The 24,412-nt window shown below is 32.5% G+C and overlaps 2 protein-coding genes across 8 annotated transcripts; both read right to left on the reverse strand.

Annotated features, from left to right (window-relative positions):
- Nucleotides 1-1,228: 1,228 nt before the first annotated feature.
- On the reverse strand, nt 1,229-8,884 carry LOC105803277 (uncharacterized). The gene is made up of 17 exons (XM_012635357.2): nt 8,689-8,884; nt 8,485-8,595; nt 8,269-8,367; nt 8,038-8,197; nt 7,800-7,938; nt 7,037-7,130; nt 5,970-6,104; nt 5,596-5,696; nt 5,026-5,139; nt 4,392-4,615; nt 3,962-4,020; nt 3,691-3,876; nt 3,471-3,594; nt 3,167-3,225; nt 1,982-2,127; nt 1,731-1,895; nt 1,229-1,615 (listed from the first exon to the last, which is right to left on the reverse strand). Exons 1-17 carry the CDS (start codon nt 8,747-8,749, stop codon nt 1,310-1,312), a joined length of 2,283 nt encoding a protein of 760 aa, XP_012490811.1. The 5' UTR covers nt 8,750-8,884; the 3' UTR covers nt 1,229-1,309.
- A 3,647-nt stretch (nt 8,885-12,531) lies between these two features.
- On the reverse strand, nt 12,532-21,612 carry LOC105803278 (hypothetical protein). 7 transcript variants are annotated; one of them, XR_008191052.1, is made up of 10 exons: nt 21,241-21,610; nt 20,575-20,898; nt 20,157-20,403; nt 19,390-19,530; nt 19,176-19,300; nt 17,920-18,124; nt 16,509-16,762; nt 15,341-15,519; nt 14,077-14,143; nt 12,532-12,770 (listed from the first exon to the last, which is right to left on the reverse strand). XR_008191052.1 is itself a non-coding variant. In XM_052624029.1 (9 exons), the coding sequence occupies exons 1-8, from the start codon at nt 21,348-21,350 to the stop codon at nt 15,351-15,353; spliced, it is 1,575 nt and encodes a 524-aa protein (XP_052479989.1). In that variant the 5' UTR covers nt 21,351-21,610; the 3' UTR covers nt 12,532-14,143; nt 15,341-15,350. The 7 variants fall into 7 exon arrangements, 5 of the variants coding, with proteins under 5 accessions (XP_052479989.1, XP_012490813.1, XP_012490812.1 ...); XR_008191053.1 differs by having other exon boundaries at nt 12,938-14,143; XM_052624029.1 differs by having other exon boundaries at nt 12,532-14,143.
- Nucleotides 21,613-24,412: the final 2,800 nt, after the last annotated feature.

Raw genomic sequence — 24,412 nt, forward strand, 5'->3', positions numbered from 1 at the left:
TTTGGCTTATTGATAGAGTAAATGAATGTATATGCTGTCAAATTTTGATGTACAAATGCAGTCCAATTATATATGTATATGCTGTCAATTTTTGATGTATAAGGCAGTCCAATTATATATGTATATGCTGTCAATTTTGACGTATAAATGCAGTCCAATTATATATATATATATGCTGTCAAATTTTGATGTACAAATGCAGTCCAAATATATATGTATATGCTGTCAATTTTGATGTATAAATGCAGTCCAATTATATATGTATATGCTGTCAATTTTGATGTATAAATGCAGTCCAATTTTGTATATATGCTGTCCAAATTTTGGTGTGAAAATGCTATTTAGTTTGGTATATAAATGCTGTTCAAATTGATGTATAATAGTTGTCCAAATAGGGTGTACCACCTATCTTGTAATATGTAGTATAGTTAGAAACTTGAAATGAAATATGTATACAAATATATGTTTGGATATATGCTTGGATTTTGATATATAATCATATATGTTTGGAAATGTTTTAAGAATTTGAATGATATTAAATTTTGATAAGGTAAATGATGATGATATGGTTGAAATTTTGAGACATGGTTAGTATATGTAATTTGATTTATGATGCATGTTTGATTTTAATTGGTTATGTGTTTATATATATATATATGTATATATATATGTGGAATGAAATTTCGTGGTTGAGTTAGTATAATTAAAAAAAAAATTGAGTTGGGTTTTGATCTGTAATGCCTCGTAACTCTAATCCGGCAACGGAATCGAGTTGGGGTGTTATAGTATCGTTCAAACTTTCTTTTATCATCTTTACATCATTTTCTCACTTTACCGAAAAATCAATTATACACCATTCAATTTAATACTACTTTTATATTATATTGATTTTAGAGTTCTTACAAGGGATTCATGATTTTGAAGGTTGTAAGCTTAACATGGCTTTTTTTTTTGAGTAATTTGTAGTTAATTGATCCAACAAGTCTTTTGATGAAAAAAAAACCCAATTTTCTTTTTAAAAACTTAAATAAAAATTTGATTGATCCATCTTCTATCTTACAAGGACAATGTTGCAGAACCGATCACCCTAATTATTCCAGAAAGTCATTGGTATTTTCCAGTCTTCATAAAAAAAACACAATGAAAGATAATTTTCCTTCCATTTTTCTTCATACCAAACAGTGAATTTTCCAGAGAGATGATAAAGAATTACAGGTGCAAAAAAATATGAAGAGATTATTGCTTAAATTTCCAAACCAAAATTATATGGTAAATTACAACAATATGGCAGCATCAACAATCATGGCCTTCAGTTCAAGGATACATCAATATTAAGGGAGGAGTCTGTTAAGACAATGTCCTTTGAGTTATCAGCTTTTGGGTGATCTTGAGAATTCAACTTTATTCTTACATGCAAAGGTTTTATGAAAAAGAGATCTCTCAAATCTCTGTTAGATTTTAGCAAGAACTTGGTGCAAGATTTGCCATCAAACCTTTCATTTTCCTTAGGGTTCAAAATATTTGCTATCCTTGCTGCAAATTTCTCTTGATCGTTGTCATCTTGTAAAGCATGATTTCTTCTAAGTTTTAGATATAGTGCTGCATAAATTATAACCTGTGTGGCGATAGGAAAAGAACAAAATCAGTCTTGTCGTATCTTGGCTGAACAACATAAAAGACCGTATAAGCTTTGCATCAATCACTAGAAGAGGCGGAGAGAGTAAATATACCTCGCTTGTTCCGGGGCTTGTATTAACAACACAATCAATATGCATCCTCTCATCTTCAGGATTTGTGTCCATAGTAGCATTCTCATCCTCGACTACCAGTTTTGATTCAGGTGCCCAAAAGGCAAGGTTGTCGAGTTCATCATACCATTGTTGAGCAACACCAACCTGCATAAACCCAATAACTGAATTAAGCTCATTATCAGTTATTACACAACTAGACATGGAAAATTACATGAATGCAAGGTGAAAACCTTCTCTGAGGATCCTGCGACATTCTCTACCACCGATAACTGAGTAGCAGCGCCCCTTGCTTGGCACCATATGCAACTTTCATGCAAAGGTTCCACAAGTTCAGTGTCTGTGGGGATGTCTATGCTTAACCGGATGTCAACCCTACCTGTTAGAGAACCCATTTTAGGCATAGAAAAAAGAACCAAACAATGGCACGCAAGCATCTATTCCAGTGCATGATAGTTTAAGCTAACTTCACTTTCTTTTTCAGTTGTATCATGAAACATTTGGTGACAAGAAAGGGGAATAGCTGGTTAAGGTGCCCTACTGCATGCTAAAAAGGTAGCTCGAGCAACAGCATCAGATAAAACAAAATACTTTTGGCTTGTTTGTTGAATTGTTACATGGTCTTAAATTTCAAGGGGACTCAAATTCTAATTATTTAAGCCCTGTTAATCAACCATACATGCTGACATTTGTAAGTATTCACTTTTGACATGTTATTACGATGATGCCATGCATGGTCCACCCATTACCATAAGGTTGCTAAATAATGAAAGGTTCCCATTTTTTTTACTTGAAATACAGACTACAAGTTTGGCCATAATTTCTTCCAAATGAACATTCTAACAAAGAAAAATGAATAAACAAGTCTTGTGTCCATATTCTAGAGATCAGTTGCTCCAAAGCCCTTAATGTTCATAGGAGGAGATAATAAGTTATGTCAGTTAGAGCCAGACGTAAAATGGATTTAATTCTTGACATTTGACACAAGAAAGAAATGCAGCTATACATCTAAGCACCTTAGAAACAACCAAGAGAAGCATGGAACTGAAAAAGAAGTCTTAGTTTCATAATTCAGTGCTGACAACGTGAGCCACAATAGTACATAATACATCTTGTGCATTTACTTGGAAGGAAGAACCAAAAAGAAAATAATATACAGCGACCAAAAACAAAACCATATAATCAGCATCATAACTGAACACCAAGTTATGGAGGGCAGATTGATTATTATTACATTTAGTATTTTTATCTTATGGATATGAGGGAAGGGGTGGATTCAAACATTTTTCAAAAAGCTTGAGGATCATGCACCAGCCACTGAGTCAAATACTCTGGTCATCGAAAGAGAAATAGCAACTAAACATTATTTGTGCAAGGGAATGCAGAGAGCAAGATATTAACTGTAGCCAGTAAACTACCTGGCAACAAACTGAATTGCTGAATATGATCGGTTTGTCTGACAGAAAGTCCAGTGGCACTATCAATAAGCCAAGAAAAGTGAAAAGATCAGAGGTGTTAGAATGAAATAAAGTTCTCACTTAAACTACAGAAAATAGAAGAATACTGTCATTATGCAGGGCATGCAAGACATTAATAACTTGGCACCAATCCATCAATGTGAGAACAAAAAAAAAGTGAAAAAATTGAAAGAGGGAAGCGGATAAAAGATCAAAGGAATTCAGGGAGAACACGTCCAGCTTTACGAAGGAAAAAAATACTCACACAGCATAAAAGCTTTCCAGAGGGAAGGACAGCCAATAAGGTAGTTCAAGCATCCCGAGATTAGAAAACTGGAAACTTGAACTGATTCCAGATTCTCTATTTAGTTTAAGAACTCCCTGACTCACTTGAAATACACATTAAGAAATGAGTAAGACTTGAAAACCTCAGAATACATCTGATTAAAGAGGCAAAACATAAAGCAGACGCAAAAATGGAGTACCAGTGTCACACATGATTATGTGATTTTCGAATGTTGTAACGCATGATATGAGACCAGCATATGGAAGGCCCTCTCGTGCTAAGTTGGCATCTCTTTGCTGTTGCAACAGATAATCTGGCATCTTTTTCAAGAGGGACACTTTCTCCAAGATGAAGTGTCTGCAGAACTCCAAAGTATTTGGAAATCCTTCATAGAAATGAGAGAAGAAATATTAGATGGACTGAACTGATTAAAACACAAATAATAAACATATAGAAAAGTAACTTTAAACCTTTGACAACTTCTTTAACCTCTCCCAATTCAAAATCCATAACCCATAATGTTTCAAAGCTGCAAAAGGATATCACTGTTAAGTAGAATTATAGGCATCAGTTATGCAGCCTACTGATTGAAGACATTTACAATATAAATAATAACAAGGATTGGTGGTGGAGTACTGTTAGCAAGTCATATTGCTAGCTTGGCACCAGAAGAAAGATTATTTTTGTTACCTTGAAGTTATAACAGCACATAAGCAACTAATGAAACTATAAAAATCAATAAACAAATCAAAAGTAAAAGCCAAGAAGAATTTGCTTGACAACCATGGAGCTTTAAGGAGTATGATAAGAATTCTAGGGAAAGAATACCCAGAGTGTTGATAAGAGAAATAGAATAAGAATATACTTCAAAAAAAAAAAAAGTAGAATAAGAAGATTTACCTTCGACTGATAATTAAAAAATTATCCTCAGTCTTTATCAGATGCCAAGGACACATTAGTGAAGGGGAATCATGCTCTTCAAATTTCACATCATCATCGCTGGTAAAACCCAGCTTACTCCTTATCCAGGTCCACAAACCAGTACTTTTCTTGTGGATGCTAGATGTCGGATAAACTGTTTCCAAAACCCTCCTTTCCAAATCAGCTCTCCTGATGGCATGATTCTTAACAGAAAGGACGAAACCAAAAATATCAATTAAAACCTACTTAAAATACCACCGGCATATGACATGCTACTAGACAAATTGCCAAAAGATTATATAACAAGAAATCCAACCAGCACAAAGAAGGTAAGTAACAAAGTTCCGAGTGACTATAGGATAGAACTGCAAAGAATTCATATCTTATTTTCAATCTATGTTTATCTAGAAATAAGCACGTAACAAAGGATACCTAATGGTTAGAGCCTAAAATGCACACTACATATCAAGAGAGTGACAAGCATTAAATTGAAACTTCGTTTCTTTCCATAATCATAACCCCTCTTATAGCATAGAGATTTTTAAACCCCAAGACCTTAGTGCCTCAAATATAAGATGCAATGCAAAATCATGTTAAGATCCTAAGACCATACCTCCGAATCTACAATATAAAGGCAATCTTCAGTTTCATGATAAAAGGAAGCAGCTGGGCGAAGCAGCTTTGCTGACTCGAATTCACCATCCTCAAAACCTGGGCAAGAACCAATCTGACATATAAAAAATTTAAGTTTGAATCTAAACTGTTTGTCTTTTATTTCAGCTTATATAAAAGGAGAAAATTATTGAATAAAGGATAACAAGTATATGAGAAATCTTTGAACCTAAATTTCACATCACCAGCCAGAAGTTATTACTAGTTCATTAAGCAAAAAACTTATGTTTTGTCTTTTGGAGACTATTCAACAGGTATACTAGGTCCAAGAATAATCAACTGCCAAAAAGATGTTGTCCTGACCTATTTCAGTTCATTGATGTTAAGTAGCCAAAACGGATAAAAGAATCTGTTTGAATTCCCCCCCCTCTACCCAATTGTCCGGCATTCTATTTCTACTTGTTGCAGATATACTAAATTTATCTCTCAAATATTACATAGTTGAGAATAATCACCAGCCAAAGATAGGAACTTAAAACAGTGACTGCAACTTATAAGTTTAAGTGCTTACACAGTCTAAAATCTTCCCATCACCATCAAATATAATTATCCGATGATGATTGCTGTCAGAAAGGAACAAGCGCTTGCCACTTTCATCAGTTGAGATGCATGCTGTAAAAGAACAAAAGCTTTGAGAATACTGCATTTTTCATTTCATCCCATCACTCTAAACTAAAGGGACAAGCCATTACTATTCTTGAAAATGATATTAACTAGATCGGTACTCAATTAATCATTCAGTTTTAGATAAACCAAAGTTCTTGAATTGAGCAGAGCTTTATCTCATTATTTATTCAAATTCATTTGGCCCCCTTACAAAATTTGCTGAAAAGCTGAAATACCATATGGAAAACCGCAAGAAATAGTGCCATAAAAGACCTATACCAGGGAAGTAAAGAAGTAAATTCTGCAGGACAGTGCAAAAATGGGGTTCCTTAATGATCTCAGCTTCTTTTGACCACGAACTTTTATGAAGTGCAATATTATTGACATGGTATTGTACACTTAACTCTTCAATGGCTGCAAAGGAAGCAGAATCAAAGATAAGAAAGGTAGATGTAAGTGTACATACATGCATGGAAATTGAGTACCAACATGTGCACATGCAAGTGCATAAATATCTAGTTGATAATCACTTTGAGAAGACATAAAACTCAAAGAGAGGGGGACGGTTGTACAAGCCATGAAAGAAGAAATGTTCCGACATGGTAACAACCACATTGGAAGGAAGAGCATGTCAAGATGTAGGAGCTTAGGGCATACAAACAGTCATATAGGAGGAGAGAAGAAGAAAATAAGGGGGGATAGAGAACAATTTAGGACAATGCATTTATAGGTCCACCATCTCATTTTCATGCTTTATAAGTTATCTACAATGTAATCATATACATATTCTGTTGGTCATAATTATTGAAGCAACTAATCCAGATCAAATACTTAAAAGAAAAGGCTTCAACATTTTTTTCAAGTGAAAAACATTAACAAGTAAATAAAATAATTGATAAACAACAAAATACAACTGATAATATCAGTCGAGCAGTACTCAGGATAAAGCGTTGAAAGGGAAGGCAACCATCCTAACTCCAATAGATAGCCAACTTTTATCAGTTATCCCTCAAAAGATTGCTTCAATGTGCAAATCAAGAAGCTCAAAGCTCACATTAACAAGCCCAAATTCAAAAGTTATCCCTCAAATGCTTGCTTTTCAAATGTGCAAAATAAGCTCAAATGATTGCGTCAATGTGCAAATTAAGAAGCTCGAAGCTCGCTAATTATACTAAGAAGTTTGTAGTTTAAATGGTGTAAAATTTGTATAAGAAGAAATGTTTTGGTTGTTCTAAAATGTAATAGAAACAGAAGCAATAACTTCAATCCTGATGAAAGATCCTTAGTGTAAAAACGTCTACATCAAAGTGAATAGATTTGCTGTTTCATCTGAATAATAAACATACCTTTGTTAAGCATTGCTATATCCAGGTCCTTCTCATGGAAAACTAGAGAGTTCTTAAAATCTTTAGACAAAATGAAGCATGCCTCCTCTGTCAACTAAATACGTAGAGAGAAAAAGAAATTTTAATCAATCTCCTTGATGAACATATAATGTCGAGAAATAGAACAGAACAGAAAGTTGTGAAGAAAAGAAATTAGTCAACCATGGTAGACAAATTGTAATTTCTAAACCATGTTTAAAATCATAAAGGCAACACAAAATAGTATGCTGATAAATGGTACTACAGCTTTAAAAATTCATGAAATAGTTTGAGAGTAATTCATGGCAAAAGATCCATGCTTGATTATGTTGTAGTCTGAAGTTACACTGAGTTGTCAATGGAAGATCGGAAAAGTGCTCTACTCTACTTTGACACCTTTCCTTTTTTTTTCTCTATTTCAAATGCTTTCTAATAAATTTATCACTTGTTATAATGTATAAATACATATAAGGAGGAGTTCGCAGAAAATAGCATCTTATAAGCTAAGATTGACGTATGTTGAATGTCAGCAGAAAAGAGAAGAAGAAGAAGAAGAAGAAGAAGAAGATCTCACTGATTCCTTCTGAGCAACTGAGGGAACCGTATTTTATGGCAATGACTTAATTGTGAGAATATGTTTTCAAGTAAAATTCAACTCTTACAAGATTATGGGAAAGGATTTTATTCATGGAATGTATGGCTTTGCTGCTATATAGTCTTAAATAGTTCCATTTTAAAAGTGTACCTTAGAAAAGTTTTTGTTTGAAAACAAAACAGGAAAACTAATGTATTCTTCCATTATCAACTGAATAAGTTGACTTCGATCATCAGCAGAGCAAACTGAAATGCAATCCTGGAAACCAATAACCTGTATCGAAGGGAACCTACAACAGCAAAGCATGAACTTTTTTTCTCACATGAAGAAAAAAAATTAATATTCGAGAAGCTTAGAGAAAAAAATTATCCACTCTCTCTCTCCCTACCTCTGCTGAAGCAACTTCACTTTTTCGAATATAACAGCTGGATTGCATCCTACTTTCTCTGAATTCTGAAAGAATCTTCCAGCAACAACTATAAAAGTCCCGTCCTTCTTCAAAAATTCTTTGTTTTCATCAACTTTATTCAACCAGCAATGGTTTGGACCTAAATCGAAGACGTATCAGTAAGTTAACATCAATTCGAAGAAACAAAAACAAAGTAGTAGGTTTGAATACCTTGAAGCTGATCAAGAGCAGATTTAAGGAAAGACAATAATTGGGTTTCAGAAAGAGAAACTTGAGATAGTTGTGAAGTTGTTGAATGCCTGAAAGAGACTGTCTTTGGTAAATTAGGATAGTCAGAGTTACCCAAATCTTGAAACTAATGTTACATTAAGATCATAAGTCATAATCTGGTCATTTTAAAATATTTAAAAAAAAAAAAAGGATTACCTGAAAACCTCTCGGAAGATCTAGTGTCAATTCCATTGCATTGCTGAAGCAAATGACTCGATGAGGAAGCTACTGAGTTGAGTAATCGTCTAGACGGCTGATAATGATAGCCTAATTTGACAACAAACATAAATTTAACCAAAATATAATTAATTTAATAAAAAAAAGAATCCAGGAAAGGGTACTAAACTACATATATAAGACCTGAGGATAAATGGGGCAAAAAGCTTGAGAATTTCCTGAGATGACGGTGTCTCAAAGACATTTTCTAAGAAAATTTTGCAGGATAGTAAAATGGGATTTCGGAATTTAACGAGTTGAAAACTTTCCCCTTTATTTTTTTCTTTTTGTCTTTTTTTCCTGCAATTCTAAACTGGAAATCTGGAGTTAAGAAATAGAATGAAGACCGGATGAGGGTTTTCAGACTCCGGGTAGGGTTTTAGCTATCCGTTTGCCATCCGGGGTTCAGTGGAACTGTGGAAAATGTAAACGGGTCGGGCCAATTTACATTAGGCCTTGCACCGTAAACCCATTAAACTATATCTTTTCGGCCTTTCTTTGTTTTGAGCTCTTAACAAGCCAGAAGTAATTATATGTTATTCTAATTGATTGTTAACAAGGGGGAGTACCTCTAACCTAGAAAACACATGTGACAACATTGCATGGCTTAAGTTTTGTGGTGATTAGATTTCTCTAATTTTCGGTAATTCAGTTTGATCAAGTTGTTGTCAAAACTCATTTTCATTTGGCTTTTCATTATATTTATTTATTCAAGTCAAAAATATTTTTACTGTCACAATGGTTAAGATTTGATGACTTTTAAAGCATTTCGATTGAAAGTATCATAAACATGTGCTTAGATTTCTTTTTGCTCTCACTTATCGAAGTAATTAATTCGAGTAATGGAGACTCGTTTTCTCTTTTAAAAGATTATAAATTTTATTAATGTTTTAAGATTTTGATTTGTTAGAGATTGAATTGTTGGATTTTAGGGGATATTTGTCCTTGTAATTATTATTTTTTTATGAAGTTAATATTTGATAAAAGTTAAGTGAATAAAAAAGCATATGATTGGGTAGTTCAAGAAGGGAGAAAAATGATGAGGAAATAATTCAAGACTTTTAAGCATCTCAACTTTCTCGAGTTATGTGTAGGACAAGACAAAAGCAATGTTTCAATGACACTATGACACTGATTTGTTTGTAAATATGTCTGATTTGACACTGTTGCCATTTTTTGCCCAAGCAATTTCCCCCAATAAACAGGAATGGAAGCAAAGGGAAACCTGTGCACTGTCACACTCATCATTGTATAAGGTTAAAATCTGCTGTTAATACTTGTACTTTTGTATGGTAAAAGTTAAAAATTCAATCCCCTATTTTTTTAATTTAAAAATTTTAATTCAATTATTATGGTTGTAGGTAGTCTTCTCAAAATGTGTCAATTTAACAGTGTTATACATTATACCATACGAGGGTAGCCTAATCAAAATTCTAAATTAATAAATTTTGATAAAAGAATATTTATGATTGTAATGACTTAATTGAGATTTTTAAATAAAAAAAGTAAGAGGACTTAACTTTTAACTCTTTTTTAATATAATAATTAAATCTCAAATGTTGTCGAATAACAACATATTTTAACCTTTATATAATTGTTTTCGAAAGCACCTTTATATAATTTAAATATTTAAATTAATTGTAGTAATTAAATAGATCAAGTTAGAGTTTAGATTTTCTTTTATAAAATCAAGTCTGTTTCATATCTATTTTATTATCAATAAAATTTAATCTTTTAGGGTATGTGATGGTTTTTAAGCCAAAGAAAGAAACACACCAAGGAGTCTCACTTCACTTAAGCTTATAGATCAATAGAAAAATACTATAAAAGGAGATCCATATCCACCAAGTAATAATCATAGGAAAAACATGAATTTAATTTAATTAATAAAAGGGTAAACTATCAAAATAGTCACTTTTCTTTCTCTCGATTATATTTTAGTCACTTATGTTCAAAAATATAGGGACCAATTGTATAATTTAATCTAAATTTTTTATCTGAAATGATGATTTAACATGCTACGTCAGCTTACTATTACGTTGTTAACGACAATTAACACTCAGTGACTAAAATGATACAACACGATAACGCAAGTGACTAAAATGTAACGTGAGGGAAACAAAAATGACTATTTTAGCAGTTTACCCTTAATAAAAATGAGTAACATTATCATTTAATAAAACCATACAAGAAATCAAAGTAAATAAGTAAACCAATCATCATCATCATCATCATCTATATAGATCATGAAATAAATACCATACGTCATACATGCAGAAAAAATGTATAGTATCTCTCTTAAATCTTAATATACATATCTTAAAAAAAAAAAAAGGAAAAATAAATAACCAAAATAATGTCCATGATCATAAGGATGACGGCAAAGGTAACAAATTCCTCTCACAAAAGACAAGCAATATATCAATGGCGGAACTCATAAAGATATTCAAAACAAATTAACATTAACTCTCTTGACGTAGGTCTCGCCGCCTATCATATCTTCAACCAACCAATAATTTATTACCTATTGGAAATAGGGTTTGGACCGCTGGGAACTTCGTGAGCTTCGCCTCCAATCTGTCTACGTGATGATGATGAAGAAGAAGTGTGAGGGTTTGGGGATTGGTTGATTTCCATGGTGGAAGATGTGGGTGATGAGTTTATGGGGTTTGAATTAGGGTTAAAGATAAGAAGGGAAATGAAGAAAAGGGTGAGGAAGATGATGAAAAACTGGGATTTTGCATTGGTTTTTGAGTGTGTTGATGATGGAGGTTTAATTGCTGCTGCCATATAAAATATTAAACAAAGGAAATGAGCAACCCTCCCCATAAGAGTACACAAGGGTTCAATATCCATGAACCAGCTAAGCTAGCACTTGAAGGAGAATGGGGGGAGAGAAAAGAGAAAGGAACCCAAATCAGTGAAAAATCTGAGAAAGCAAAGCAAATGGAAAAGAGAAAGAGAAAGAAAAGAAGCTTCACCAATGGTGAATGGAAAGTAAGTTTTGAAATTCTATACAAATTTATTAGAAGAACCCAAGTTAAAGAAAGGAGGAATTTATATGAGAGATGTTGGAATATGGGTGATGAATTTTGTTTAGTTTATCAAATTTAGTAATGATAATATAAGGACTATGAGAGAAAATTTTAGATTTCACAATAATATTGGAAAGAGTGATTAAATTAATAAAATAATAAAAATTATGGAGAAATTTTTGTTTACATTATTGTAAGTAATCCAACCGTTAAATTTATTAATATAATGATATTTATTATTATCTAAAATATTTTTATATATTAATATGTATTAAATGATTGACAGTTTTTATATAAAATAAGTAGTTAAAATTTTAAATTTATATCAAATTTTACAATTTATTATTTTATTAAAATATAATTATGAAAATAAATAGCATTAATATAACATACTTTCTTAATAATGATTTGAGTCCTCAGTCCAACTTGGATCCTAACTCTTTGATGAAAGTGGGAGACTTGTGGGAAAATAATTGAAAATTCCCTCATTAAAGCTTGGATAAAAAAGTTTAATATGTTGATGAGATAAAATATTGGTAAACATATCAAATAGTCAGGTGTCGGAAATTTAATTATCCTTTCATCAAAACAATAAAAAGAGGAAATTGGGTTAAAAACATATATACTATTAGAAATGCAACAGTTGGTAATTAATTTGGTCCTGCCCTGCAAATCGAATAAATTAATGAATCATGTAAGATATATGGAAAGTGGCTCACAAATAACAAAGGAATGGAGGGGGAGACTTTTCAGTTTCCCAATAAATCTTATTTTGACTTGATGAACCCTAAGCAGGGTAAAATATATGATAATTATCTTCATTCCTTGCTTGCTTTCTTCTGCAAAAATCTGGGGTTTACTTTTTCTTTTTCGTTAATAATAATATAATTTTTACTTTTTCTTTTAAATTTCAGACATGATCACACACTCTCGATGTTCACATCAAGACACATTAGTAATAAATTATAAATATATTTTTAATTATTTTTATGGAAACATTTTTAATTGTTATAGTTATGTTTTGTATTTTTTTTATCAACTCGATCAAAAATAAACTTAATAAACAAAATAATAAAACTACACATCCGTTTTGTATCCATACCATACTTTTTCGGGGTTTGCTCATCTCAAGTATATTCTCCTGTAGTCTTAAAAGAGAGTGATGGCAAAGGCGTTCAAAGTAGTGCTGATCTGAAACAACAAAAAGAAAAGTGAAAAGGGGCTACACCAGTCAGGTGGAAAGCAAAACAAAGGGTGAATGTTTGAATCCAAATATTCTTTGTTTAATACTTTAATTTTTGTTTTTAATGTTTTCTTAATGGAATTAAGAGGAGAGAACGGAAAGGGGCAATGTTTACTTGTTTTGAGCCAACTACAATATACAATTGATGTGAGATTTAATACCCTTTGAGGCTATTCCCTTATTTCTACTTTAATGAACCCTACATGAAAAAATAAAAACAGATCGTATTTGCTATTGGTTAAAAGTATAGATAGAAAGCTAAGGAATATTTTACATAAGCATGGAAGGATATTCAGATGTCATGTTGATCATAAATTTGCAAGATTGATTAAATCAAAGAGTAAGTGAGTAAATGTAGGAAATTAAGATGAAAATAATCAAACAAAACATTGATGAAACGAAACAACCATAAATCAAGGGACTGCATGGGATGCCATTGCCATGCAGGCAAGAATGATGCCAAAAGTCAATGTTGTCTGTGGACCTTGAAAATTTTAAAACCTTATATTTAGTTGCTCCTTTTTGCTGAGTGACAATAAATCAGGAATGATTTCAACATCTTAAAGGTAAGCAGTATGGAATTTAGAAACAAATCCAAGAACATACTGTTCTGATCATTAATGTCAACAAATTGAGCTCAGCTCTCAACCTCCATATCTCACTCTGCCTTTATTTTTTATTATTATTGTCTTTCGTATCTTTAAGTATCAATGTGAGTGAGTTATTTATCATGAAACTAAAAGATAGAGTTTCAGCAACATATCAAGGTCATTCAAATATTAAATCATGGACGTCTACAGAAATTTTTAGTGGCAATTATTGACCAAATTAATAATCAAGGAAAGAGAAAAAGATACATAATAATGGGGTCAATGTGAGTGAGCATTATTGACAAACAATGAGGCAAAATTATCAGCTAGGAAGCAGTGTTATCAACTAATTAAAATATTCCTGAAGACTTACTCCACCAGTGGTTCATTCGACATAATAAATTTATTGTTAAAAAAGTTAAATCTAAAAGTTTCTATATTTAAATCTTGAGATGAACATAATTATTCATTGGGTATAAAATACACCACAAAGGGAATATATGTTTGTAGGTTGGAAATAAAAGAAATAACTATGAGTATGATATTCAAATCTGAAACAATATTAGATATCTTAAAAGTGTAAATCATTGGTTTAGGAATGTAATGTTAGGAAGAAATGATTGATAAAGGGTTACACTATTGAGAAGATAAAGAGCATTCGTACCAGAAGCAGGGGACAAATGCTTTATCTTTGATGCATGCTTGATGCCAAGTGATATTCATGACCTTCCCTGATAATTGATAAAAATTAAATCCACAAATGCTTTATCTTTGATGCAACCAATCTCGGTCTCAGACAGCATTCCTCACTAATTTCATAATATTTCATGGTTGTTCAATGCTAGTTCACAAAAAGGTTGCATGGATATAAGTAAGATTATACAATAGTAAGGGTAAAAAAAAAGCCTCTCCAACCAGTAAAAACCTAGAACAAATATGTGTTCATCTTGATTGAGCAAGTACAGCTCTAGGCCCTAATCTCATTAACCCTAGTTTTTCTCAGTAACAGATCTCCTTACCAGGGAAAGCTTAATTCAGAGTTTCAGATTGTGAACTGGACACCATGAATTCACTAATGTATAATGAGAAGTGATGGTAGGGCAAAAGAGAGAAATTATCTTCTGAAATGTACATTTTTACTTTTGCCCATCTTTTCAAAAGTATTAGTCTCTGTGCCAGTCACTTCCACATGCCTGTGCTCCCACCATTTCCTTCAGGAACATTAAAAATTCAACAGACATGCAAAATCGGAGTCTATCAAGCATGAAACAATGATGTAATTAAATAGATTAAATTATATAATTCTTAACCTGTATCTTTAATTAAATCAATTAGCATTTACTGCAAAAGCAGTTGAGGAACTTTACCTAGCTTAACTAAACACCTATAGTTGGAGCCTAAGGGTGGGCACAACTGGCTCAATAGCGCCAGTTACTAAGTGGAACCTCAACCAAATCTTGAAAATTCTCTCAACTTATTGAGGCATACCATCTATTCCGAATTTTGACTTCAGTAAGACTGCCCAAGGTGCATGTGTGCATCGAAAAAGACTGAAACTCAAATACAAACACAACTCACTTCACATATGAGCACACGCAAAAAGCAATTTGATGAACAGATATGGTTCTAAAGCTAGGGTGGGTTCTATCCACAAACCAAAAGCACAAATTCCACAATAAATGGAAATGAAACCATCTCGTTAAAATCACACATTAAAAATCAATAAAAAGTGTTCTTAACATAGAACTAAAACAGCTTCTCAAAATTTATTGACGAAAAGATTTAGAGAAGCATCAGGCTGCACCAAGGCAAAAAAAAAAAAAAAAACTTTCCAGAGTAACAATGCACAGACCATATTCCTCTGGACTGCTACAACAAGCAAAAATCAATATAATAGAAAATTGTAATAAACAGCAAAAGTAATGTACCGTTTACATCTCACTTCCATCTAAGGGACTGCCTAATTCCCGTATATATGAGTCCTAATGACCTCCCAATCAAGCAAACTAGAAAAAATGAGATTGCATTGCTAACTTTGTCGATGACAACTCTAACCATAGGCAAGCTAATGTCAGAGAACTCGAGGAACAAGCTGAAATAGTACCTCCTGTAACAAAGAGAATATCATATTAAAAACTATATCCAAGTTCACAAACATTAAGAATCAGAAAATATCTGAAACCTGCAGCAAGATCATAAAACACAAATTCATGGTATTCAGTTTGATCTAAATGAAGAAATATAGATTTTCTTAATCCTTGTGTATATTTAACCAATCATTACCGTTATATTTACATGTAAAAAAGAGTGGAAGAACCTTTTACTCATTTGACCATGCATCTTCTCTCCCTAAAAATCACACCTTAACTTTAGAAGGAACTACTGTTCTATGAAGATTCGGTAAAAGTAGAATAATAAACTTTAGGCATGGCAATTCACTGATTTGCCAAGTTACACATTTACAGTGAGGTCACAAGGTTTTCAATGTTCACTTATCATAGATAGAACAGACCAAATTGAGGAACATTTTTTGAGCTGAGGCATTAAAACAAAATCCATATATGGAAATGCTGACAAGCACTGACACCACAGCTAACAAGACATATTTTTGCATTCATGTATCTACAACAGTATGCTTTCATCAAGGTAACAGCCTTTGCCACCATCTAAAAACAACCGTTATTTCATGCCATCCTATTGCAGTTGTCCTTGTCATTGGAAAGGCTAGGAATTAATAATGAAGAAGAAATCACCACTTCAGAATTTTTTTTATCCACACCATGAATCCAGTCCACCAGATGTTTGGTTTCACAGTTTTTATAATTGCCCACACTATCTGAGATAATAAAAGGCATTCAAGCACAAATCCAGTGCAGTAGAGCTAATTTTAAGTGATTCAGGACAAAATTATATAAGTGGGGCATATCCAAGCCACAGAAATTAAAAATGACAATAACATAAGAGCCATAGTGTTGCTTCATATCTAACCAATTTCAGAGTTATTCCAAGATAATCTAAATCCACTAAAGTTCAGTTAATAACAATGGAATCAAGCAAAGAAAAATATTTATGGCCAAAAAGTTATGGAAAACATACCACCCTACCAAGGCTCTTAATTCCTTGGTGCGTTTTACAGACATAGAGAAATGGCTTATCACAACATATTGCAATGAAGTAAGCACACTTTCGTTTTCTCTTAGCATAAGCTTCTTCCACCAACTAGAAGTTTCAGCATAATCACTACTTTTTTCCTCAATGAGTTGGCTCTTAAGTGTGTAGAGGTCAAAGCGATCCTCATACATTGACACAATAGCCTCCAGATTTTGATACAACCACTGGTTTAAAGCCACCTGTTAACAAGCATATGCTTTAAAACCTTGATGAAATATAACCAGAAGTCTTGATATTCAGTGCAAAAATCTGTAGTGCGTTAAGATTAACAAATTAAAATCTTCACATATTGCATATATCCTTATTATCCCATTAACCAAACATCGCTGTATTATTTCACTGAAGAACAATACACATTTATGACATGCACTGATATGACATGAAAGCTTTAAATTCCTAGGCTCCATTTAATTTCTGAAAATAGTTTCTGTTTTTATTTTCTATTTTCATTTTCTATTTCTTAAATTGAAAAACACATTTGCTAAATAGAAATAATTCTTTTGAATAATGAAAATATGAAAACACATTTGATACCTATCTTCTTATAATAAAAATATGAGAATAAACCATTCAAAATATATATATGAGAATAAAATTTTAAAAATCCTACATTTAAACAAACTTGAACCAGGGTTGATATTTAAAATCATCGAAAAAGAATAGAATTGTGTTTTTATGGACTTGAACCAAGGTCAATTCATTAATTAAATTTGAAGTTAAAAGCTCCCTTTATTTTCAACTTTTTTCAATTTTTCAAAGCATTTCCAGTGAAAACATATTGAAGTTCCACATATTTTCATTTTTCAAAAATCCTTTTAAAAATTTTCAACTAAACACATTTTTTTTATTGTTCTCCATTTTCTCATAAAATGAAAACGGCCTTTTTTTTCCTGAAACTAAAAGAAGCCTTAGTCTTTCAAATATGACAAACAATTCCCTCCTCACTACATCACTGATCTAAAATGAGAACAGAAAATAGACACCATTGAAGTGTTCCAACTTTAGAAATATGTCATGTTAGCTTTATAGTTGCATCTGGATATACATATTCAGAGACATAACGTGAATCAATTTTATAGTATGTATCCATGAGGAGCTTGAAATACATGCAAAAGAGGTAAGGCCGGATAAAAGATAAAAAGCCTTGATGATTTCTGCCATAAGCAATATCATAGGCCTGCACTATGTCAACATGCTCAATCAGTCGATCCATCAAACCTCACAATGAGAACCTCATTCTTTTACTTCCAGAAAAGCAGAAGTAATATGCTAACGAACATAATGAGTTAAAGACAAAAATGTGCTACCACTAACTCAAAAAGGGAAACAGCCATACCTCATTACGCAACCTTTGGAGTGCACGAGTAGATAAATTACAGATGGCTAAACCCAGATCATTCACTTCATCAGACAAATTGCCATCAACAGAAATAAGGTCCAAATAAGTGCTTGCTATCCCATCTGCTATAGTTATCACCAGATCTTCCAATATGGAATCCCCATATAAAGTAAACAAGCTTTGGTCGTAACAACAACCTTTCCTACAAAATAGATAAATGAACAAATAAGTTTCCCAACAAATATTAAATATGTTTTGACAATAGAATCAAATTAAATTAAAAGAAAAAGCAGATGTCAAAGCCTAAATATATTGTAGCCAAGAGCAAGTTATCCTCCGACAATATATAACATTTAGCAGCAAACATTTATGAATTCAGCAACCATCAGAGATAGATATCATTTTGTTGCTGGCATTATTATTCTGCTAATTGCCAAGTGATGATGATACCAGACACAATTATAGGTTCTTTAATAATCCTACTTTGGACAACCATAAGTTACCTCCATTCAGTTCCTTATCTGGAAACAACTATAGTATGTAAACCAAGTAAGGTCACGTTAACAGCCATATGATTAGGGTCCGTACCATAGTCAACCAATGGATTGGTCAAGGGAATATAGCCTACTTGTTAGAATCATATCTATTAAGATTTTAAACTTCCGAAAAAGTAAAGGGATGAAACAGGAGTAATCAAGCTTTTGGAAAGAAAGATAAGGTAGGAGAAACTGGATATTGGGGGACTAAACATATGCGTAGTTTTCCAAGTCGATTAAACATCTTCTACTTTACAAAGTCCAATAGTTTAGGGATCCAAAACTTTGGAAAGTTCAAACATTTGTGTTCCAAAAGTTTCTCTTAATACATGATATAAAGGGCAATTCTAGCCATCTAAATCCCACATCTTAGAAACAATCCAGCCTCCTTTATTCTGAACCACCTTGTGTACATACATATGTTAGTACATTCAGAACTTGTCATTACTCTCAATTTACATATTAGGAAAATTGACGCATAAAAAATTACTAAAAGTTGTTTCCAAAGAGAAAGAAACATGTAACAAGATAACGAATGCAACAAGTGATAAGATTAGTAACTTAGAAGTTTTATGCAGTGCACTAAAAGCAACTATTAGAAATTCATATCATACAAAGTTCTTGTAATCTTTAAAGATATAAAACACATTAACAATAATCTTCGAACATACTGTAATAAGCACACACATGAAACAGAGAAAGTGACAGTTTATTTACCTTAGAGAACCAAATCTAAGAAAATACAACAATTCTGCATACAGGTTTTTCTTCCCAGACTTTGTAATATTTTGTAAAACTGTGTTGTCTCCATTTAACTTCTCAGTTATCAAAGAAACAAGTTCCTGTCAGGAAAGGGAAAGAAAAGGATGTCTCATTCTAACAAGCTAGCAGCAAAACAAACCATACAGTTACAATGAGATTTTTGAAGTACCATATTATTGCTTTGAAGTCCAAGTTCCTTTTTCAGCCAAGCAAAGCATGCTGGCTTACAGGAATTTTGAATAATTCTAGAAAAGGCTATCAACCAATCATCTATATTGCCGGTATCAGAAGTAACAACATTGTTTTTTACCTGAAAAAACACAATTTGGGACCTTGAAGCAAATACAAACTTAATACACAAGAAAATTGAAATTCAACCAACCATGCATGCATTAGGAATTTTACTAGAAAAGGCCTGAGACATTTCTATTTAATAAGACCAAAAACATAACTTTATTAAAAGGTCCATACTATAGTGTTTCCTTATTGTGAACCCAGAAAATGATCATAAGATGATCCCTTATTAGCACAAGTTGGCATCTTTGGATTTAGAAACTCAACTTTTCAGAGCAACAGTAAGTTTTCTCGTGCAAACACGAATCTATTTCAAGGTCTGTGGATGCAACAAACAACTCAATAACTCACTCATTATCACCTTATCAGATATCTAAATATAAGAGCTTTTTTTTTCCCTCAAGGTCATAGATTTGTTAGTCCTAAATTAGAACTCAAAAAACAAGACGTGCCATAAGTTTTTGGCAAACAAAGAATTTTGTCTTATACATTGACATCTAAAAGACCTTTTCTTTCTGTATATATATGATGCAAAGCAAGAATGATTTCACAATATTTAACTAAAACATGCAGTTTCTTTGGAAATAATGAACTTATATGAACTAAAGTCAGCGTAAGGAAATAAGAAAAATAGCTACAGACAAAGGAACCAATAGAGACAGTGCCTGCCTCTTCCTCAAGTTGCTGAAGAGAAGCCCAAAGCAATCTTATCTTTGGACCTTCAGATAAAGCGTACAAACTCAAGGGTCGTTTTGCGCGTTGCTGCTCATCAAAGACTACATTTCTGAAATCATTCTCACTTTCAATGACATCTAGAGAATCTAAAATTTTTCCTCTTACTACATCCCAGACAGGCTTCAAATTATTTTGATCACTGTTTGTCCTGGCACTGCATTTAAAAAGTAAATGTCCTCAACAAATGAGATAAACATGGCATACGCATGCCAAAGAGCTGCAATAAAGTATTAAATGAAAAAGAAATACAGGCACTACTGTTTGGTGAACCATGTGTAAGGGCAACACTCATAGGATTATAAATATTTGATGCGCTTACCCTTACCTCCCAGAAGAGGTTGAACCTTGGGGAAAGGAATCATTGTCCGCTATGCTCTTTGGAGATGTGGAACTGGACTTTTGGACAGGAACTACTCCAGCCACATACGTGAGAAATATACCAGTCATCAAGAGTAATTGATCCCCGAAAGTTACCCAATCAGAGGCTGTTATACTATCAGAATCCACTAATGACCCCACGCTAGTAGACCTCAAGGGAGTTTCCATGAAGCAGGGACTTACTTTCAGATTTGAGAAAAATGGATTATCAACCTTCCATTTTCTCCATGTTGAAAGCCATAACACTTTACAGCTCCCATAGGAAAACTTGCTACAAATAAAGCAACAAATGCGATAATGAGGTTATAATTCCAATGGTTATCGCAATGTCTAACAGCAGAGAGAATATTAAGCATGTGATTTTACACTCATTCGAAGTTAAAAACATAGCATTGCGCCATAACAATATCTACCAGTTTGACCAAGTACACGCTTCCCAAATTCTGAAACGTAGTGAATCTTTAGAAACTTCATAAACTTCTTACAATCAAATAAGAAACCGCATAATAATAAAGGATGAAGAAGCTCACTACAATCTGAAACTCCAATTGTTATTCAAGAAAAATCATGAACAACCCCCTCCTCAATATATTATCAGATTGAGTTGACTAACCTTAGCGGCGTCCTGAAATTGGAATTCCGATTCACAAATCCTCTCTGCCTAAGAAAACTTGGGTGCAAATGCAGCTTGATGCATGACGGTGAAGCCACGTATTCCGCCATTTGATTAAAATAAACCAAAAAAAAAAAAGCGCGGTATCCACCGAAGCAATCACCACATTTCCTCTAGCATTTACGGAATGAATTTTACACGAAAGGGGAGGGCATTGAAGTGAGAGCAATGTGGCGGTTAGGGTTTAGGGTTTACTTTAACCAACGTAAAATAAAATAATAGGTGGGGAATGGTGTTTGCTTCGTGTGCTTTGAATGCAGACAGGGGGGTGGAAGGAGAGGTGTGAAAGAAAAGAGGGGGAACAAAATAAAATAAAATGATAAATAGATAGATTGGAAATGTGCGACTCTAGTTCTATCCGTCTCGCTCCTTTTTTTTTTTTTTTACTTATTTTGCCAGCCTAGATTGACTTGGCTCGGCTCGTCACAAATGTATTATATTTTTAGGCTTAATTTATAATTTCACCCTTAAAAGTATATTTATTTCTTTGTTTTGGTACCTAAATTTCTTTTATAATTTAATACCTCAAGTATTCTAATGTTATATTTTTAGTCCCTATTTTAAGGTTACAAAAACACTTGAACTCTTTTATAAAATATATTTTTATCAAATATGTATAGACCTTAAAAATTATAAAATGAAAATAAATATATATACAAATTCATAAATATGCATATAATTTTATAAAATTATAAAATGGAAATAAACTATGATATACTGAACTTTAAAATAAATATATATAAATTTAAAAAAATACTAAATATTTTTTGTTTTTTTACTTAAAAATATATTTACTAAATTGAATTAAAATTTTACCTTTTGGGGTCAAAATGCAAATTATTCATTTACTAATTTATAATTTTATAAAATATAAAGGGGCTAATGTTATATTTTTTTCATTTTAAAGGGATCTTGGCTCCTACTAGTTCCTTTTGTGCTGCCATTGGGTGCTAATGTATAGTATGGACTAATGTCACGGGACTAGAACTTTAGTCTGACAACCGTGTGGTCTTAGGTGATTTCTTTGCTTCAAATCTACCTAAATCAGCCTAACACTCGAAAAGTAAAAATTATCCTGAAAATTTTCTAAGGCACTGAAAAATATAGCAGAAGCGAACTCAAAATAAAAAGAAACAAGATATTTGAAAAATCACACAAAGTGTTTGAGTAAATGTCCTCAAATATATTTTTTAACTATCAATAAGATAATTACAAATGAAATGGAGGCATCTATTTATAGTTGAGTTCCCCTAAATACAACAGTACAAATTGAGTTACATCAACGATCAAGATTAAAGCCTATTTACAATTAAGAGTCCTAAAGGATTTAAATTCTATACAATCTTATCCCTTTGTAATTTACATTATTTACTCTAGTAACTTTAATTTTGCTAGAGTCCATCCTGATTGCTATAACTAAGCTATCAAATACTACAGTACAAAATAGAACAGTTACGGACCTTTATTAGACAATGCAAATCGAAAATATTATATATCATAATATAAGTCCTTCAAAATAAATTTAAATATTTCCCAAGCTTAATACAAGCTTACATGAGCTCTAAAGTCGACCCGGGATCGAACAATGACCAAATTGCAAAGTTTAAAAAATACAGGATTGATGTCATGACGAGTTTTCTCCACGTCATGACGTCGCCAAACAGTATGTCACATCATGACATCGGACCACTTGATGCCAAGACGTCCCAATATGTTGATCGACGTTGTGACGAGGGAAGATCAACATCGAGACGTCACAATCTGCCAATTCCATGTCAAAACACTTCCAAAACATAAAACATTCTAATATCCAATATGTCTTATAGGATACCATTTTCACAACAGAGCTATGTATACCATTACATGTAATCAACCATTCAATTTCTCAATTCAAACATGCTCATCCATGCATCTATAAGTACTAAACATATATATTCCAACATGTTATATTATTCATGCCAATCACAACTTTCATTCCATTCATCTTAACAAACTAGTTCATGCATACTTCACTTGCTTTGATTTCCAAGCCATACATGTAAACCAAAATGACATCCAATTTTTAAACATAAGCAATTTAGCATGAGTGTTTATGACAAATATGTTTCAAAATATACTTAACATTACAAATAACATAACACTCCTAAACACATGCCACATATAGCCAAGTTTAAACGATCAAAAGTCTACCAAATTAGGAGATGGATGTGTGAACTCCTCGAGAATCCCATCAACACGCTCCACAAATCAAAATCTACATGAAAAAAAGAAAAGCATCGGAGTAAGCATTACGAAATGCTTAGTAAGATCATATGTATGTAAACGGTTATCTTAATTCATATAACAAGTATATATGTTAAACTAATGTGTATAACTCAATATACCTAACATATCAAAACGCAATCACAATAAGGTGAGTTTGATTCACGTTCAATCATATAACATTTCAACTACTAAGCATATCAATTGATATTCTTGAAATTCAATTCTTTTACCTTTCAATCACATATGTATACTCAAACTCAAGGGTGAAACTATAAAAAAATTTTAGGGGGGCAAAATTAAATTGTAATTTTTACAATAGAAAAAATGCAATTTCACCATTTTAATAGACTACATCTTTATAAATTTTAAAGGATTAAATTAGAATTTTATATTTAGGGGGTAAAGTACAATTTTACCTTTACTAATTTTAAATTTTAAAAATTTTAAGGGGCCATATGAAAAAAATTTCATTTTAGGGGAGCTGGTGCCCCTGCTAGTCCCCTTAGTTTCACCACTGCTCAAACTTGTCATTAAGTCATACACTTGCCACATTTGATCATTAAGTTTATAACATGCAATCTAGTTTCCACGCTTTACACCTTGTAAGTTATTCGATGAAGCATCGTAAAAGAACTCGAATACACTAGTACTAATCACATATGATGTTCGTCCGAGCTAATCACATCCATTTGTGTTAGGTTACCCGTCCGGGATAAACATTTTAATGACACGTCAAATAACTTGGCCAAAGCTATAAAGTACAGATCAAGTTACCCGTTTGGGTTGAAATTTTAAAATGACCTCAAACTTGTCATTAAGTCACACACTTGCCACATTTGATCATTAA

Source organism: Gossypium raimondii, chromosome 11 (genome assembly GCF_025698545.1).
Source record: "Gossypium raimondii isolate GPD5lz chromosome 11, ASM2569854v1, whole genome shotgun sequence".
Taxonomy (NCBI): domain Eukaryota; kingdom Viridiplantae; phylum Streptophyta; class Magnoliopsida; order Malvales; family Malvaceae; genus Gossypium; species Gossypium raimondii.

Coding starts and splice junctions, on each gene's coding strand:
- LOC105803277 (XM_012635357.2), bottom strand. CDS start 8,749: ATGTCTTTGAGACACCGTCATCTCAGGAAATTCTCAAGCTTTTTGCCC. Junction 3,877..3,961: donor GGTTAAAGAAGTTGTCAAAG/GTTTAAAGTTAC, acceptor ATTTCTATGAAG/GATTTCCAAATACTTTGGAG. Junction 1,616..1,730: donor CAAGCCCCGGAACAAGCGAG/GTATATTTACTC, acceptor ATCGCCACACAG/GTTATAATTTATGCAGCACT.
- LOC105803278 (XM_052624029.1), bottom strand. CDS start 21,350: ATGGCGGAATACGTGGCTTCACCGTCATGCATCAAGCTGCATTTGCAC. Junction 19,531..20,156: donor CTGTCTCTATTGGTTCCTTT/GTCTGTAGCTAT, acceptor GTGTTTTTTCAG/GTAAAAAACAATGTTGTTAC. Junction 15,520..16,508: donor TTAAGAGCCTTGGTAGGGTG/GTATGTTTTCCA, acceptor TCTTTGTTACAG/GAGGTACTATTTCAGCTTGT.